The 17,337-nt window shown below is 44.1% G+C and overlaps 1 protein-coding gene across 2 annotated transcripts in view; it reads right to left on the minus strand.

Annotated features, from left to right (window-relative positions):
* nherf1b (NHERF family PDZ scaffold protein 1b) overlaps positions 1-15,869 on the minus strand; it is a 107,323-nt gene extending 91,454 nt beyond the window's left edge. For both annotated transcript variants that reach the window (XM_063030836.1, XM_063030835.1), the window contains exon 1: positions 15,315-15,869. In XM_063030836.1, coding sequence (XP_062886906.1) covers positions 15,315-15,854 — 540 coding nt within the window. In that variant the 5' untranslated portion in view covers positions 15,855-15,869. The remainder of the gene's footprint in view (positions 1-15,314) is intronic.
* Positions 15,870-17,337: the final 1,468 nt, after the last annotated feature.

Consider the following 17,337-nt stretch of genomic DNA (forward strand, 5'->3'; position numbering starts at 1 on the left):
TATTGCTTTGCACTGCTGTAACTGTATGTTATAATTATGTGGTTCTGTCAGTGTTAGTCTTTGGTTTGTCCTGTTTTTCTGGGATATGACTCTGGAGGAACATTGTATCACTTCTTAATGCATGCATTTCTAAGTGACAATAAACGAGGACTGAGTGTTCTCATAATCTAATCTAATCTAAAAAAAATTTTGCTATGCTACACTCAGTCCCCTCTTCCAAATCATCACTGTAAATGGTAAACAGCTGCGGGCCCAGCACCGACCCCTGCGGCACCCCACTCACCACTGACTGCCAGCCGGAGAAACACCCATTTATACCAACTCTCTGCCTTCTATTGGTTAACCAATCCACTATCCATGCCAATACACTTCCTCCAACTCCATGCATCCGTATCTTACTTATAAGTCTCTTGTGCGGCACCTTATCGAACGCCTTCTAGAAATCCAAGTATACGACATCTACCTGTTCCCCTCTATCCACTGCACTCATTATGTCCTCAAAGAACTCCAGTAAGCTTGTCAAACAAGACCTGCCCTTTCTGAATCCATGCTGTGTCTGTTTAATGGAACCACTCCTTTCTAAACATTTTGTTATTTCTTCCTTAATGACAGCTTCAAGCATTTTCCCGACTACAGATGTTAAGCTAACTGGCCTATAGTTGCCCGTCTTCTATAGACATCCTGTAGAACAGCTTCCATCCAACTGCTGTAAGGCACCTGAACAGACCTCCTATGCCTCACAACCTACCTTACATCTGTACTGCATTTTCTCTATAACTGCACCTGTATCTCTGATACCTGAATTTCTCCCCATTTAGAAAATAGTCTATGACTTTATTCCTTCTACCAAAGTACATAACCATACACTTCCTGACACTATATTCCACCAGCCACTTCTTTGCTCATTCTTCCAATATGACTCAGCCCTTCTGCAGACTCCCTGCTTCCTCAATACTACTTGCCCCTCCACCCATCTTCATATTGTCCACAAGCGTGGCCACAAAGCCATCAATTCTGTCACCCAAGTCACTGACAACTAACACGAGAAGAGACAGGTCACAGCACAGACCCCTCTGGAACACCACTAGTTACCGGCAGCCAGACAGAAAAGGCTCCCTTTATTCCCACTCTTTGCCTCTTTGTCCTTTTCAAATACTTCTTCATCTTTGAGAGGTATCTATCTATCACTTTCTGAATATGATGAACTGATAATCGAGGCACTGGCCCACTCCAGTCCGCTCTGGGGCTTGGATCTGAGAATTCTATTTTGGTTCAGAATGCTGCTGTTGTTTGCATGATTTATATTTTTTTTCTTTTTCTTGCACATCGAGTGTTGGTCTTTCATTTTTTTCCCTGCTTTCTTCAATTGAGTCCTTTCGAGTTTCTTGCTTTGTAGCTATCTGTAGAAGGAGATGAGTTATACAGCTCTCGTTACACGCACGTGCAGTTCAACTCTTTGAGTGATAATGCAGAAGGTTTGAAATTAATAACTCATCTCCTTCTACCTTAGGTCACGAACGACCACTTTCTGGAGGTCCAAGACGCCGACTTCTACAAAGAAGGGATCCGTATGCCCCACGACCGCTGGACTAAGTGTGTAAATGTAGGAAAGTAAATGTGCTAGGTTTTCTAAAATTGACTCCTTCTACCTTAGGACATGAACTTATCAATCACCCCTCGTATGTACATGTCACCAAATATGATTCTGATATTCCTGCAGGCATTCACAGTAGAGCAATGTACAATAGAATCAATGGAAAACTACACAAAGATGGACCGAGTTGACAAACCCTCTTTGTAGATGTGCTCAGCAGGGGGGAGGGCTTTTCCTGTGACGAACTGGGTGGTATCCACTGATTTTAATAGGAGTTTTCATTCTTGGGCACTGGTGATTCTATACCACAGCATAATGCAACCATGCAGGATGCTCTCCACTGTACATCTATAGAAGTTTCTCAAAGTTTCAGATAATATGTTGAACCTACACAGACTTCTGAGAAAGTAGAGGCTGTACTGTACTTCCATCACCCAGGACATGCCCTCTTCTCTTTTGCTACCATAAAGGAGATACAGGAGCCTGAAGACACACACTGAATGTTTCACAAACAGTATCTTTCTTCCCCTCTGCCAGAGCTCTGAATGAACACTGAACACATAAATACTACCTCAGTGTTTTCCCCTTTCTTTTTCCACACTCTTCTTGGGCACCAGTATAACTGAAGCCTCAGACTGCTGAAGATATCAGTAAATGTTCCAGACAGTTGATGAGCAGTCTTCAGTACTCAGCTATGTACACCAGCTGAGCCATAGATTCACCATAACTGGGGTCTGTATACAATCCCCAACAGTGTGCTTGGCCCTTACTGTTCCTTAGCTTCATCCAAATTAATTCTAATTCTGAACTCTCTGGTCAGTCTCCTTACTGCCTGCAACATTCATCCCATCTAGTCCCTGCCCTAGCATCATCTACAGGAAAAAATATTTACCTTTACCTAACTTGTGGCTGCACCTGCCTTGAGTGAGAGAGGTCCAAAATGGTTTTAGATGAAGTTACAGTAAAGATAGCCAGTTTGATATCTTTTCCCATGCTATCGCCTCCGAGTTCTACCGTGATAGAAGGTACTGAATGTGTGCATATGATTGCCAACGTTGATGGCTGAAGACAGAACAAAAAGCACATAGTTGCCCCACACCCAAGTCAAGTCTCATTCCTCACATAGTCACAAAGTTCACTGGAGTCTGTTAATAGTCAACAGTCCAGATATTGTTAAGGGAGAAGTCCAAATACCAGGGCTGCTTAACTAAAATTATCTCTAAAGTCATGGCCTGTAATTATTTTTCAGGTGTTAATATTTAACTCCAAGATGCATTTTAAGCAAAAATTTTAGGTTCAATGTGGTGCACCAACAGACTAGAGATTAGAGTGGCAGGAATGGTACGCGGCTGCATTGTACTTTGACCAAAGGAGAGAGAGTAAGGACTCCCAGGTCTGCTGCAGTGCACACTGCTGAAGATCTACAGCTGAGAGCTAATCTGCTGATCTCCAGCCAGCAATGTTTTAGCGATGGTGACATGACAGCAGCAAGTCATACTCCACACCAACTTTTGTTTTCAGGGGAAGAATAACAAGAGAAAAAGAATTAAGTTCACACTTGCATTGACACACCACAATAACCACCAAATGAATGAAGTTCAAACAGAAGCCGGCCACTCTGCCCCTTTAGTCATTCATTGTGATCATGTGTGACCTCAACCCCTCTCCTGTGTCAGATCCCCACAGCCCTCAATTCACCTACTCCCGCTTTGCAAACTTCTGCTTAACTAGCCTCCATAATCCTCTTGGCTAGAGAATTCTAGAGCTTTCTACCTACTGTGATTTTAAGCAACTAGCACTTTGTCAGCAACTCTCCCACCAGTGAAAACATTTCAACATCCACCCTGTCCAGACCCTTCTGGATTTTGCATGTTTGCAAAATATCACCTCTCATACACTACAGTCGATGAGGCCTCACCAACACCAAAACTGTACACACTACAGAGGCCTCACTAACATTAGAACTGTACACACTACAGTCAGAGGATTTACCAACACCAGAACTGTGCACACTACAGTCAGATGCCTCACCAACACCAGAACTGTGCACACTACAGTCAGATGCCTCACCAACACCAGAACTGTGCACAGTACAGTCAGAGGCCTCACCAACACCAGAACTGTGCACACTACAGTCAGAGGTCTCATCTACACCAGAACTGTACACACTACAGTCAGAGGCTTTACCAACACCAGAACTGTGCACACTACAGTTAGAGGCTTTACCAACACCAGAACGATGCACAGTACAGTCAATGCTCACCAACACCAGAACTGTGCACACTACAGATGACGATGCCTCACCAACACATGAACTGTACACACTACAGACAGATGCCTCACCAACACCAGAACTGTGCACACTACAGTCAGAGGCTTTACCAACACCAGAACGATGCACACTACAATCAGAGGCTTTACCAACACACGAACTGTGCACACTACAGTCAGTGGCCTCAACACCAGAACTGTGCACAGTACAGTCAGAGGCTTTACCAACACCAGAATGGTACACACTACAGTTAGAGGCCTCACCAACACCAGAACTGTGCACAGTACAGTACAATGAAGCCTCACCAACACCAGATCCATGCACAGTACAGCCGATAAGGCCTCACAAGCACCAGAATTGTACACAGTTACAGGCTATCAGACCTCACCAATACCAGAACTATGTACAGTACAGTCAGAGGCCTCAACAGCAGAAATGTGCACACTACAATCAGAGGCCTCACTAACACCAGAAGCCTAAGGAAAGAAAAAATGAAATACGAAGGTAAACTAGCCAGTAATATAAAAGATACCAAACTTTTTTCCAGATATATAAGCAGTAAAAGAAAGGCAAAGTGATATTGGACTGCTGGAGGCTTCAGGCCAGCTCTCCGATCAGTGCTGCTCTCCAGTGTTCGCTCCTGGAAGACAAGCTAGATTGCCTTTGTCTGTGGCTGACCCAGCGTGAGATGAGGAACTGCTGTGTGTCTGTTTCTTATAGAAACATGGCTCCAGGACCACTTGTGCTAATATTATTTTGTGACTGTATAGTATCTGCTGTCGTAACTATATGTGTTCTATGTACTGTGCCTTGCACCTTGGCCCCAGAGAAACAACGTTTCATTTAGCTCTACACATCTGTATGGTTGAATAACAATTACATTTGAACTTTACAGGTAGTAATGGGGGGGGGGTAAAGAAATGGCAGACAAACACAGTAAGTATTTTGTATCCAACTTCACTGTGGAGGTCACCAGCAGAATGTCAGAAAGTTTAGTGTCAGAGAGCAGAAGAATACTAAGGAGAAGGTGTTTGGGAAGCTGAAAGTAGTAAGTTATCTGGACTGATGGACCACATCCCAGGGTTCTGAAAGAGGTAGATGAAGAGATTGTGGATGCATTCACCAGATTCCGGAATGGTTCCAGAGGATTGGGAAATGTCACTCCACTCTTTAAGAAGGGAGGGAGATAAGAGAGGAAATTATAGGCCAATTAGCCTGACCAGTGGTTGGAAAGATGTTGGAGTCCATTATTAAGGATGAAGTTCAGGGTACTTGAGCCACATGATAAAACAAGCCAAAGTCAGCTTTATTTCCTCTTGCCTAAAAAATCTGTTAGAATCCATTGAGGAAATAACAAGCAGGATAGACAAAGGAGAGTCAGTGGATGTTGTGTACTTGGATTTTCAGAAGGCCTTTGACAAGGTGCTGTATGGGAGGTTGCATCAGTATGTTGGACTCACCATAGTTCCTCTGAAATGTTGACAGCCAAGAAATAGAAGCAGCTGACTCCTTGATAAGGACTGGTGTGTTCTCCCAACTTCCCCTTCCTGTCTATATCAATTGTCCACTACCAATACTGATCTCACTCCTGTACACCTCCTTGTCACTGTCAGAGATTCTCTCCCAGCAACAGTTGTGTCATCACTGACTTTATGAAGGGCGTTTGAGCTGGGCCGAGCCACACATAGAGAATAGAGCAGTGGGTTAAGTACACATCCACAAAGTGCACCTGTATCGAGTGTCAGTGAGGAAGAGAATATTTCCAATCAACACGCTGATTGTGCTCCCCCGATAAGAAAGTTGAGGATTCCAGTTGCAGGCTGAGGTACAGAGGCCCAGATTTCAAAGTTTGTTAACTTCACAATCTCACAATATTTTCCTTTTTGAATGTTTACTCAATTACCCTTCAGACACAGATCAAATAGTGACTTTCAGCACCCTTTTCAGGTTACATATCACAAATCAAAACCTATATAAATTGCCTTATCTCACCTCTCATTAACCGGTGACCTTCAGTTATCGTTCCCCTTCATTTTGTTAAAGAAACAATCAAAACCATAAACCTCCATTAAACTCTTTCTTCTCTGCTTCAAGTAATACAATCACATCTGCTGTGGACATCCAATATAATTGCAACACCCACCTTGTGAGTACCACACTAACAACTGTTTGCTGCATGCTCTCCAAGGCTAACATCCACATTCCTGGTATGTGTTAGCTCACAGAATCACCACTCAGTACAATTTTACTGTATTGGTGCAAGAGCAAGATTACAAAGCATCTTTTTTTTTTACACTGTCCTGTCCCTGTGCAGTCAGAGCCATACTTCTCCTTCCCTTCCCCAAGCTGAGAGTGGCAGGGTGCATCACAGATTGCCATCTTTGGAAGTCATCCCATACCCAACTGCAGAAGGAAAACATGCTGTATTTCTCTCTCTCTCCACGGATGCTGTCTGCCCTGCTGAGTATGTCCAGCTTTTGCTGGTTTCTTTGACATTTACCCAGGAACTGGATTAGCCAAGACAGCAACTCAATGCTGAAACAACTACCAAGAGAATGTGATAACTAAATGTTGGCTTCTAACGGTGATACACACATCTGCAAAGCAAGACATATAAAATGATATAAAGTGATGCAAAGCAAAGACATCAACACTGGAAATCAAGGCAGAGCACAAAGGCTAGTAAAACTAGAATATATAAAAACTAGTAATCCTGAGGCAGGCATGTACCCCTTCTTCCTTCAGTAAAATAAAATCGTAACACTCTTCCAAAGGAAGATTGAGTTACTCAAAGTTTCAGTCAATGTTTATTCCCCAATCAATATCACTAACATTATCAGACTGTTCTCTTCCAAGTCGCGTTGCTCTCTGTGGGACAGCCAGCGCACCAAGCCTACATTGTGCATTATCAATTAAAAACCACAAGTAACACCACCAATGAAAGCAATGCATTCTTTACACAACAGTTCCTGTTTTCAGTTAACGAATTGCTTAAAGCTGCTAAATGTACAGGTCTTGGTTAACCTCTGTACTTGCCCTGTACCAATGAGATTCTGTAAAGAAGCTCGAAGTTAGTAACACTATTGTCAGGAAATAAACAGTGAACCTCATTGTTCGACATCCGAACAGTCCATCGAAAGGTAATCTCTAGCTTTCTGAAAAAGAGTATTTTATGGCTGAAACACACATCCAACAGTAGACAAAAATCAGACATTTTGCCTGCAAGTCCACAGAACCGTCATTGTGAGGAAACACTGTCTTTTCCCCATCTTAGAGCTAACAAGTTCAGAACTTCCGTCGTGTGTGTATGTGAAGACAAATTCCCAAACTCACTGACAGTCATTCACCAGCAGTTTCCCAGAAGTGTTAGAACATGCACTGGGAACCCTCTCTAAGGACTGCACTGGATTAGAGCCTGTGCAGCGAGTTCTGTTCCATTCATTTCAAGTGAGGGATCGAGGCAACCAGTAGGAACTTTAGAGACTAAAGACTGCAGATGCTGGAACCTGGGGCAAAGTAAAACAAATCGCTGAGGAACTTGGTGGGTCAGACAGTATCTGCAGAGGGTAATAGACAACTGACATTTTGAGTCGAGAATCTTTATCTACATTGCACCACCAGTTCATAACAGTCTTTATCTGTGCTTAGTGGGTCAGACAGTAGCTGCAGAGCAAACGGACAACTGCCATTTCAGGTTTATACTCTTTATCTACACTGCCCAATCAGTTCAGAAAGACCCTAATCCAAAATGTCAATAGCCCATTTCCCTCTATGGACACTGCCTGACAACCTGAGTTCCTCTAGAAGTTTGATTTTTGCTTGGTGGAATTTTTGGATTGCTTTGGTCATCAGAGGTTTAAATACACAATGGCCAGGGTAGTCAAGCCAGTACCTCACATTAGGGACCAGAGTTCTATCCTGACCCCTGGTGCTCTCTGCACGGAGTTTCAACATTCTCCCTACAACCATGTGGGTACCTCTGGGTACTCTGGTTTCCTCATACCACCCAAAGACATGCAGATTGCAAATTAACCGGCTGCTACAAGGTGCCCTAGTGTGTGAGTGTGTGGTACAATCTGGCAGAGTTGATGAAAGCGTGAGGAAGTAAAATGGGTTTAAGGTAAAATTAGTGTAAATACAAGGCTGATGGTTGGCATGGACTCTGTGCTATGACAATCTTTCATAACATTGTTTTGAGTTTTTCTTTAAAAAGTATGGATTGAATAAAGATGTTGAGGAGCGAGTAAGGCCAGCTGGTTGAGTGGTGCTGCAGCAACAATCTTGCACTCAATGTCAGTGAGACCAAACAGCCCATTGTGCACTTCAGAAGGGGAAAGACAGGGGACCAGAAGTGGTGAGAGTGAGCAATTTCAGGTTCCTGAGTATCAATGTCTCTGAGGGTCTATCGTGGGCCCAGCATATCGATGCAGTTACAAAGAAAACACAACACAGGGTATATCTCATTAGGAGTTTGAAGAGATTTGGTATGTAACCAAAGCCTTCCACAAATTTCTACAGATGTACCGTGTACAGCATTCTAACTGGCTGGTGGGGGGGGGGGGGGCGGGGGGTAGGCTACAGCACAGGACCAAAATAAGCTGCAGGAAGCTGTGAACTCAGTCAGTACCATTATGGGCACCAGCCTCCCCAGCATCCAGGCCATCTTCAAGGAGAAATGCCCCAAAAAGGCAGCATCCATCATCCAGAACATGGCCTTTTCTCAATGCTACCATCAGGGAAGAGGTACAGGAGCGTGAAGACAGAGACAAAACTCAAGAACAGCTTCTTCCCCTCTGCCATCAGATTTCTGAATGCACATTGAATCTCACTGCTTGTTTTTTCTCTTGTTGCACTATTTAACTTTTCTTAAATATTTATATAATTACTGTAATTTACAATTTTTATTATTACAACAAATTTCACATATACCTGTAATATTAAAGTTGATTCTGTGAAATATTTTGGCGTGATTCTGAACGTTTGGTACCAGTAATTTGTGGGTAGGGATTTATCAGCAACAGGACGCAGACTCTCAGAATCTCAATGCTAAGGTTTATTTATTTGTTTATTTAGAGGACAGCTCACTGAGCTGCACCACCCAGCAACCACCTATTTACCCAAGCCAATCACAGGACAATTTACAATGACCAATTAACCTACTAACCAGTACGTCTTTGGACTGTGGGAGGAAACCAGAGCATCCGGAGGAAACCCATGTGCTTCACAGAAAGGACGAACAAACCTTCTTAAGGAAGATGCCAGAATTGAACCCGGATGCCCCAAACTGTGCTGGGCACAAAGCTGGTCCTTTTTGGCAAACTGGTGATTAGAAAAATGCACAAATGTTTTCCAGTGGGTCAGGGGCAAGCAAAACTGGCTCAGTACTGACCACAAATTCCAAACCATTATTTTATTTTCTAGAATCTAGAATCTCATTATCAATTAAAGCTTATCCTTGCTTTTTCAGGAATTTCCAAACATCTGTCCTAGCTTTATGATTTAAGAATCAATATCTTAATCAGAATATTTACAATTTCTTCCAGGATTTTCAATATCCCAGCAATCATTAGTCACACACACAACTGTACTAAATCAATATATTACTTTGTGTGAGACTTTTGTTCAGCAATCAGAACTTTGACAGCTTGTGTATTTAACTAGGTTCAGGCAAACAGCTACATAAAGTAAACAAGTCCTGATTAGTCTGCTCTCCCTCCAGTTTACCATCTGGCAATGATCCTTAATCCTGACATTACTAAAACCCTCAACAAACTACAAAGGGAGTTCAGCACAAAGATTTGCCTTGTGCTGCTAACGTTACTGCAGGCGTAGAACATGGGTGATCGTCAGGCCACTTGCCACAATTTTATTCAGACAATCACCTTCCATAGAAATAAAACCTCCTGCATTTATGTAACTGACAGAGAAATTTCTAGAGTTAAAATTTAAATGTCCTCTGACACTGAGGAGGATATGGGTATACAAAGGGAAGCATGCCACTGCCTGAGAAAGTGGCAGCTACACTCAAAATCAGATTTTGGTCTGTACAGATATTCTTGCAGTTCTTTTCTGCCATTGAATTTTGCAGAGAGGTATCATTTTGTAATTTAGTAATAGGATAATTATCAAGTTTGCGTATGACATAACTGTTTATAGAACATAAAACATTTGCCTTTCAGAAATTTCCAAATATCTGATCTAGCTTTAGATTCAAGAATCAATATCTTGATTGAATATTTCAAGTTCTCCCTGGATTTTCAGGACAGGACAGGCACTCTGGCCCACGATGTTATGCCAACCTTTTCACTTACTCGAAGATCAGTCGAACCCTTCCCTGCTAAAATAGGACAGAATACTACAGCTCAGTAGGGGATACAGGATATAGGATACAGTTTGTTGTGGATGAAAGTGCAAGTAACTAATATTTTCACATTGTGCTGAAGATACACCTCAATTCTCAACTGTTTTTTTTCCCAAAGCCAAGTTTGTCTGGACTTGATCAACTCTTGTGGGCATTGAACACAGAACAAAAACAAAATGCTACAGCACAAGAAGAGGCCCTTATGCTCCCAATGTCTGGGCCAACTAGGATGTTAAATTAAGCTACACTTACCTGCCAGCACTTGATCCATTTCCCTCAATTCCCTGCATGTACTTGTGCCGGTCTAAATCCCTTTTAAATATACATTCCTATCATCACCCACAGCTGCCTTTTCCAGGTACCTAGTAGCTGACACATAAAAAAAACACACCCTGCATATCTCCTACAAAACATTCCTACTCACCCTAAATTTTTATCCTCTCATATTTGACTATGAGGCAAAAGAAAAACCTGACTATCCTATTTTGCCCATAGAAGGCAGAGAGAGATTAGTAGATGAAGCATATACTGCCTGGAGGTCAGTGACCACTGGTGTTCCACAGGGATCTGTTCTGGGAGCCCTGCTCTTTGTGATTTTTATAATTGACTTGGATGAGGGAGTGGAAGGGTGGGTTAGTAAGTTTGCAGGTGACACGACGGTTGGTGGAGTTGTGGATAATGTGTAGGTTTACAAAGGGACATTGACTGACAGTATGCTGAGCTGGGCTGAGAAGAGGCAGCTGGAGTTCAACCCAGACAAGCATCAGGTGATTCACTTGAGAAGAATGCATTTGAAGACAGAACACAGCTTAGTGGCAGGACTTAAGTGTGAAGGAACAGAGGGATCTTGGGGTTCACATCCAAAGATCCCTGAAAGTTGCAGCACAAGTTGATTTGGTTGTTAAGAGGACATAAGTTGTGTCGGCCTTATTTAATTAGTGGATTGAGTTCAAAAGCCATGAAGTAATGTTGCAGCTCCAGAAAACCCTGGCTAGACCACACTTGCAGTGTTGTGTTCTATTCTTGTCACCTGATTACAGAAAGGATGTGGAAGCTTTAGAAAGGGTGCAGAGATTTACCAGGATGCTGCCTGGGCTAGACAGCATGCCTTATGCAGATAGGGATTTTCTCTTTGGAACGAAGAAGTATGAGAGATGACTTGATAGAGCTGTACATGAAGATAATAGGCACAGATCAAGTAGATACTCAAAAGACTTTTAACCAAGACATAAATGACTAACAAGAGGGGGCATAATTTTACGATGACTGGAGGAAAGTTATTACGCCAAGCCGAAATAACAAAGCTAATTGATTGGCTGACAACCAATCCCAGGCTGACTGACTGTCTGGTTGTTGTTCCTAATGATCTCTCGAATGTTCTTGGTAAACCATTTAAATAGTTGTGCTCCAGATGCACTGTTGAATCTTTCAGCTGCATGGTTTACTGAATAAAGGTTATTTCGTGCTCTGGCTTTGGCATCAGTAATTATAGGCCAGCGAATGCAACACAAGTTTTGAGTAGCAGTAATATTTTTTCTAACAAGGAGTGGTGGGTGGTGGTAGAGACAGATACATAAAGGGCATTTACGAAACAAAGTCACAAAGATGATAGGAAAATAGAGGGCTACACAGGAGGGAGGGGTTAGATTGATTTACAGTAGGTTAAAAGATTGGCAAATATTGTGGGTCAAAGGGCCTGTATTTTGCTGTAATGTTCTATACCTCAATGTTACAACCCCCAGTCTCTCCTCAGCCTTCAACGCTCCAGAGAAAACAAATCAAGTTTGTCTAAACTCTCCTTACGACACGTACTCTCTAATCCAGGCAATATCCTGGTAAACCTCTTCAGCCGCACACCACCCCCCCCCACCCGAAAGTCTCCACATCCTTCCTGGAATGAGGTGACCAGAACTGCACAGAGTATTTCAAACGTAGCCAGACCAAAGTATTAAACAACAGGAACACATCTTCCTGATTCTCATACACCAAGCACGTAGCGATGTAAGTAGACGTGGTCATACCTTCGTTACCACCCCATCTACTTGTGTCACCACTTTCAGGAAGCTATGGGCTCACACCCCAAGATCATCAATGGTCCTAAAGATCTGGCTATTTATGCTACATCTTCCCCTGGCGTTTGACCTCCGAAACTCCACCATTTTAGACTTCCCAGATTAAACTGCATCTGTTGTTGCTGGAGGTAAGGGTATCCTGCACATTGTGCGGCATTTTGTGAATTTCCAACCTATATTAATAGATCAGGGAAGCTAACAGACAGGTGACAGCACTGAGTTACAAATTTCAGAGAAAAAATGTTCTACTCTGACAGTCAGTTTCTGCTGACATTTAACCCTGCCCAGGAGAGGAAATCTGAAGCGATGTATTCAGGTCTGACTATTGAAGTGAACCACATACAACACCGTAAACTCATTAATTTTAGATACACCTTCAAAACTAAATCCAGCAGCTCTCCACTGTGATTCAGTCAATGCAGCATATTAGCTCATTTTAAAAGATTCAGCTCTTAGGTAGCCAGTAACGTTCAAGGTCAGCCAAAGAGAAACAGTCTAAATTCCTAGCCCTGACATTCAGTTGTATTACCATCAGATCCCCCACTATCCTGAGCCTCTGTTCACCAGATACTCCACTGGGCTTCTTACTTCAAGAAGGACATCAATATTTTGGAAGCAGTTCCCAGATTATTGCACGAGGATCTGGCATGGACAAATCTCCTGTCCACTGGAAGTTATAAGTGTGAGGAGGGACTTGATAAGATCCTGAAGTCTTGACAAGGAGATCATTCTTCTTTCAGGGGTGCATCTAGAACTCTGCTTAAAAACTGAAAGGGTGCATTTAAAATCTGAGAGAAGGAATTTTCATTTTAATCTCGGTGTGTGAAAGTCCTTTTCTTCTAATGCAAGGCCCATCCTCAGCAAGGAGGGAAATCAGGTGGAAACCCTCTTACCCCAATTAAACCTCTTGAATGTGCAGGGCACAGTGAAGGGCAAACACATTGGCTAAGTCTCACTGCCCAATGCCCAGGACACCACAAACTGCCTTTGGAGATTGTGAGGGGTAGTTTTAGAAACAAACTTCTAAACCTGGGCCTCTGTATCTCCCTTCAGCAACTGAATCCTTGACTTCATCATCAAGAAACTTCAATTGGTATGGATTGGTGTTAACATCCCATCCACACCGACTCACCTCCAGGATGTGTATGTACTTAGCCCACTGCTTTACTCTTTGTGGCTAAGCACAGCTCAAATAGTCATAGTCATACTTTATTGATCCCGGGGGAAATTGGTTTTCATTACAGTTGCACCATAAATAATTAAATAGTAATAAAACCATAAGTAGTTCAATAGTAATATGTAAATTATGCCAGGAAATAAGTCCAGGACCAGCCTATTGGCTCAGGATGTCGGACCCTCCAAGGGAGGAGTTGTAAAGTTTGATGGCCACAGGCAGGAATGACTTCCTATGACGCTCTGTGTTGCATCTCGGTGGAATGAGTCTCTGGCTGAATGTACTCCTGTGCCCACCCAGTACATTATGTAGTGGATGGGAGACATTGTCCAAGATGGCATGCAACTTGGACAGCATCCTCTTTTCAGACACCACCATCAGAGAGTCCAGTTCCATCCCCACAACATCACTGGCCTTACGAATGAGATTGTTGATTCTGTTGGTGTCTGCTACCCTCAGCCTGCTGCCCCAGCACACAACAGCAAACATGATAGCACTGGCCACCACAGACTCATAGAACATCCTCAGCATCGTCCGGCAGATGTTAAAGGAGCTCAGTCTCCTCAGGAAATAGAGACGGCTCTGACCCTTCTTGTAGACCCCTCTTGTAAATGCGTTGATAACACCCCAGTTGTTGTTAGTAGAACCTCAGACAAGGAGGCTTCCAGAAGTGAGACAAATCAGCTGCTCAAGTGGTTCCAACAACAAACTCACACTCAGCACCAAGGAATATACTGTGGATCAGGAAGGGGAAGGCCGGAGAGCACTCACTAGTCTTTATTCCGAATCACTGATGAAAAGAGTGAGCAGCTTCCATTTCCTGGGTGTCAACATCTCAGAGGACCTGTACCGGCCCAAAACATTGATGCAATGCCCTAGGGAACTTGGCATGTCACTCAGAGACCTCTTGCAGATTTCTGGAGATGAACTGTGGAGAACATTCTGACTGGCTGCATCACCTTTGGCATGGAGGCTCCAATGCGCGGGATGAAGAGACTGCAGAGTCGGAAACTCAGCCAGCTCCATCGCGGAGGCTGCAACCATCACGAAGGGCCTTCACCGTCCGGTACCTGTCCTCTTCTTGTCACGGAGTAAGTCGCCCAACTCTTCTTCCATCACATTTCTGAAGAGGTCCATGAGCCTATAATCACCTCAATGTATCTTTTACATTACTTTGTAATTAATAAATCAACATTTCCGCTGTACTTCCGTCGCAAACAACAAATGTCACGTCATTTAAGACGGGGATTATAATTCCAAAGGTACTGACCTCCCAGAAATTCACCCCAATGCAGACACACACAAACACAAACACACAGGTCATTCACACGAGGAAAAAAAAGTCCCAAACAGGCTTCCAGTTGCCAAGCGGGTCTCCGGGAAACCTTTCTGGAGACATGCCCCTGCTCCTTCCATTAACAGTGCAGTGGCCGGGGATAAACATCTGGAATAAACATCTAACGCCCGAGAGCGCACGTTAGATGCAGGTGGCTCTCTGCCCTCTCCCAAACCAGCGTCTACACGGATATCGTGTAGAAAACTCGGCATATACCCAGATGTGGTGAGTGTGGCCACTTCACACTCAGAAATTCGGCCGTGACAGGCAGCTCAGATCACCCCCTGCGCAGCATCGTTCACACCTGACAGGGACGCTGCTGAAGGAATCCCCGAGCCCGATGCAAACTCGGTATGATCTTTAGTTTTTCACGGCTCGGGAAGACAGCCCGTGACCAGCCCTCCGCCCAGCGCAGCGGGACTCCCGGGCAGCCTATCCCTCCCTCCCCGAAGCTCGGTGCCCGAGGGAAGCGGACACACAGGCTCCGCGCCCTGCGCCTGCCTACCTTCTCGCTGCTCGACTGAGACACGCTGTCGCCTCCCACCTCTCGCTCTTCGGACTCGGGCAGCTGCTCGACGCCCTGCCCCTGCTCGGGGATACCGTCGATGTACTCCGCCTTACACTGCAGCCCCAGGCTCCTCAGCAGCTCGTCCGTCTCCTTGTCCACCACCAGCAGCCGAGTCTCGCTGGCCACCGCCTTGATCTTCTCCACCACTTGCTGGTGGCTGTCCTGCTCCACGTTGTCACCGTTGACCTGCACCACCTTATCGCCGGCCCTCAGCCCCGCTGCCTCGGCCGGCGAGCCCGCTTCCACCAGCCGGATAAACTGGCCCGTCTTCCCCTTCTCCCCGTGCAGGTGAAATCCGTAGCCGCCCGGGCCCCTGCTGATGGCACAGAGCCGCGGCCTGAGCTGCTCCTTGGTCATGATGCCGCCGGCGCTCCGCTCTCGCCCACACACCCGAGCAGCGAGCAGGGCCGAACTCCGGCAAACTCTCCGCGTCCGAGTCGCGCTCTCCCGCTCGCCGCCCCGACCTCTGACTGGCATGTCGCGCCTCCAATCAGCGTGCACGACCTCAGGTTACTCCCTCCAATCAGCCAACCGACTCCCCGCCCCTCATTAATATTTATAGGGCTGTTGATAAGCGAAAGAAGAAGTTTCACTTGTCATGAATTTGTTCAATGCATTTAAACCGTATTTGATTTTATTTATGTCATATTTTAGATATGGTAAAATACCATATTATAACATTGCATCGTAAAGCGTTGAGTATTTATAACGCTTAGCCGGGGTCGCCCGGTAACGAGTGATTTACCTGTCCGGAATCTTGATTTGCAACAACCTGCGGAGAGAGGCTTTCCCACGATAAAAGTTGCTGGAAGGATAAATGAAAAGGCGATAAACTGAATAACCGGTCCGTTGTATTTAGAATACATAGTTACAAAGCAAAGTTAGAAAGTTCGAGGCAGAACTAAAACTTAATTTAAAATAAACTTATCAGTGAAATCGCCGTCGTCCCGCATGTGCTGCCCCTTGCTGGGTAGAGCGAGTATTGTTCAGAATGCACAACAGTTTTAGGATAAGAGACGGGTGGGAATTCAAACTAATTTGACAGTACAATGAGCATAGGAGCTTACATTAAAAATGAGAAAATGCATTATGAATTATTGGAAGAAATAAATATCATCAAAACAAGTAATAAGGTTTTAATTCAGAACCAGGCCAAAAGTACGCGTTTTAAAGGTAAGAAGCTCATTAAACGAGATTAATAACTTGCTGCGCAATTCACCGGTTGAGATTAGGATGCCATGGCAACAGCCGAAACCTGGCGAAAACAGAGTCGGAATGGGTTCTCAATAGTCCCGGACGCCAGACATTCAGAGCAGATAGGGAGTAAAGGAGTGGCTGAGTGATAGAGACGAATATTTTCGTACTAAGGGGCGATGTTTTGGAATGACCGGAGATAGAAATTGCCGCCTTGGAATTAAGAAACAAGTGTCATTACATTTCTGAAAACCATGCTGTCTCTGCTTCTCGCTGCCTCAGTAAAACAGCCAGCATAATCAAAGACCCCACCCACCCCGCTCTTCTCTCTTTTCCACTCTTCCTGAAGGTACATAACAGGCTCAAGGACAGTTTCTATCCTGCTGTTGATAAGACTATTAAATGATTTCATAGTACAATAACATCAATCGACCTCGTTATGATCTTGCACGTCATTGTTACCGCTCTGCACGTTCTCTTTATTCTGCTTTGTTGTGTTTTAGCTTGTTCTACCTCAATACGTTATGTAATGATTTTATCTACATAAACTGTCTACAAGATAAGCTTTTCCCCTATCTTGGTATATGAGACAATAACAAACCAATTAGCATTCCAGTCTCAGAGCAAAGTACATCAAGGAGCAAATTTGCAGGGAAATTGGCCAGATGTACAAAAGCCACAAAGAAGCAATACTGAGGGACTTCAACTGTCCAAATTTGGACTGAGGAACCGATAACAAAAGAGCCAAATGAGAGGGGTTTCTGAA

The sequence above is a fragment of the Mobula hypostoma genome, chromosome 22 (assembly GCF_963921235.1).
Source record: "Mobula hypostoma chromosome 22, sMobHyp1.1, whole genome shotgun sequence".
Classification (NCBI taxonomy): domain Eukaryota; kingdom Metazoa; phylum Chordata; class Chondrichthyes; order Myliobatiformes; family Myliobatidae; genus Mobula; species Mobula hypostoma.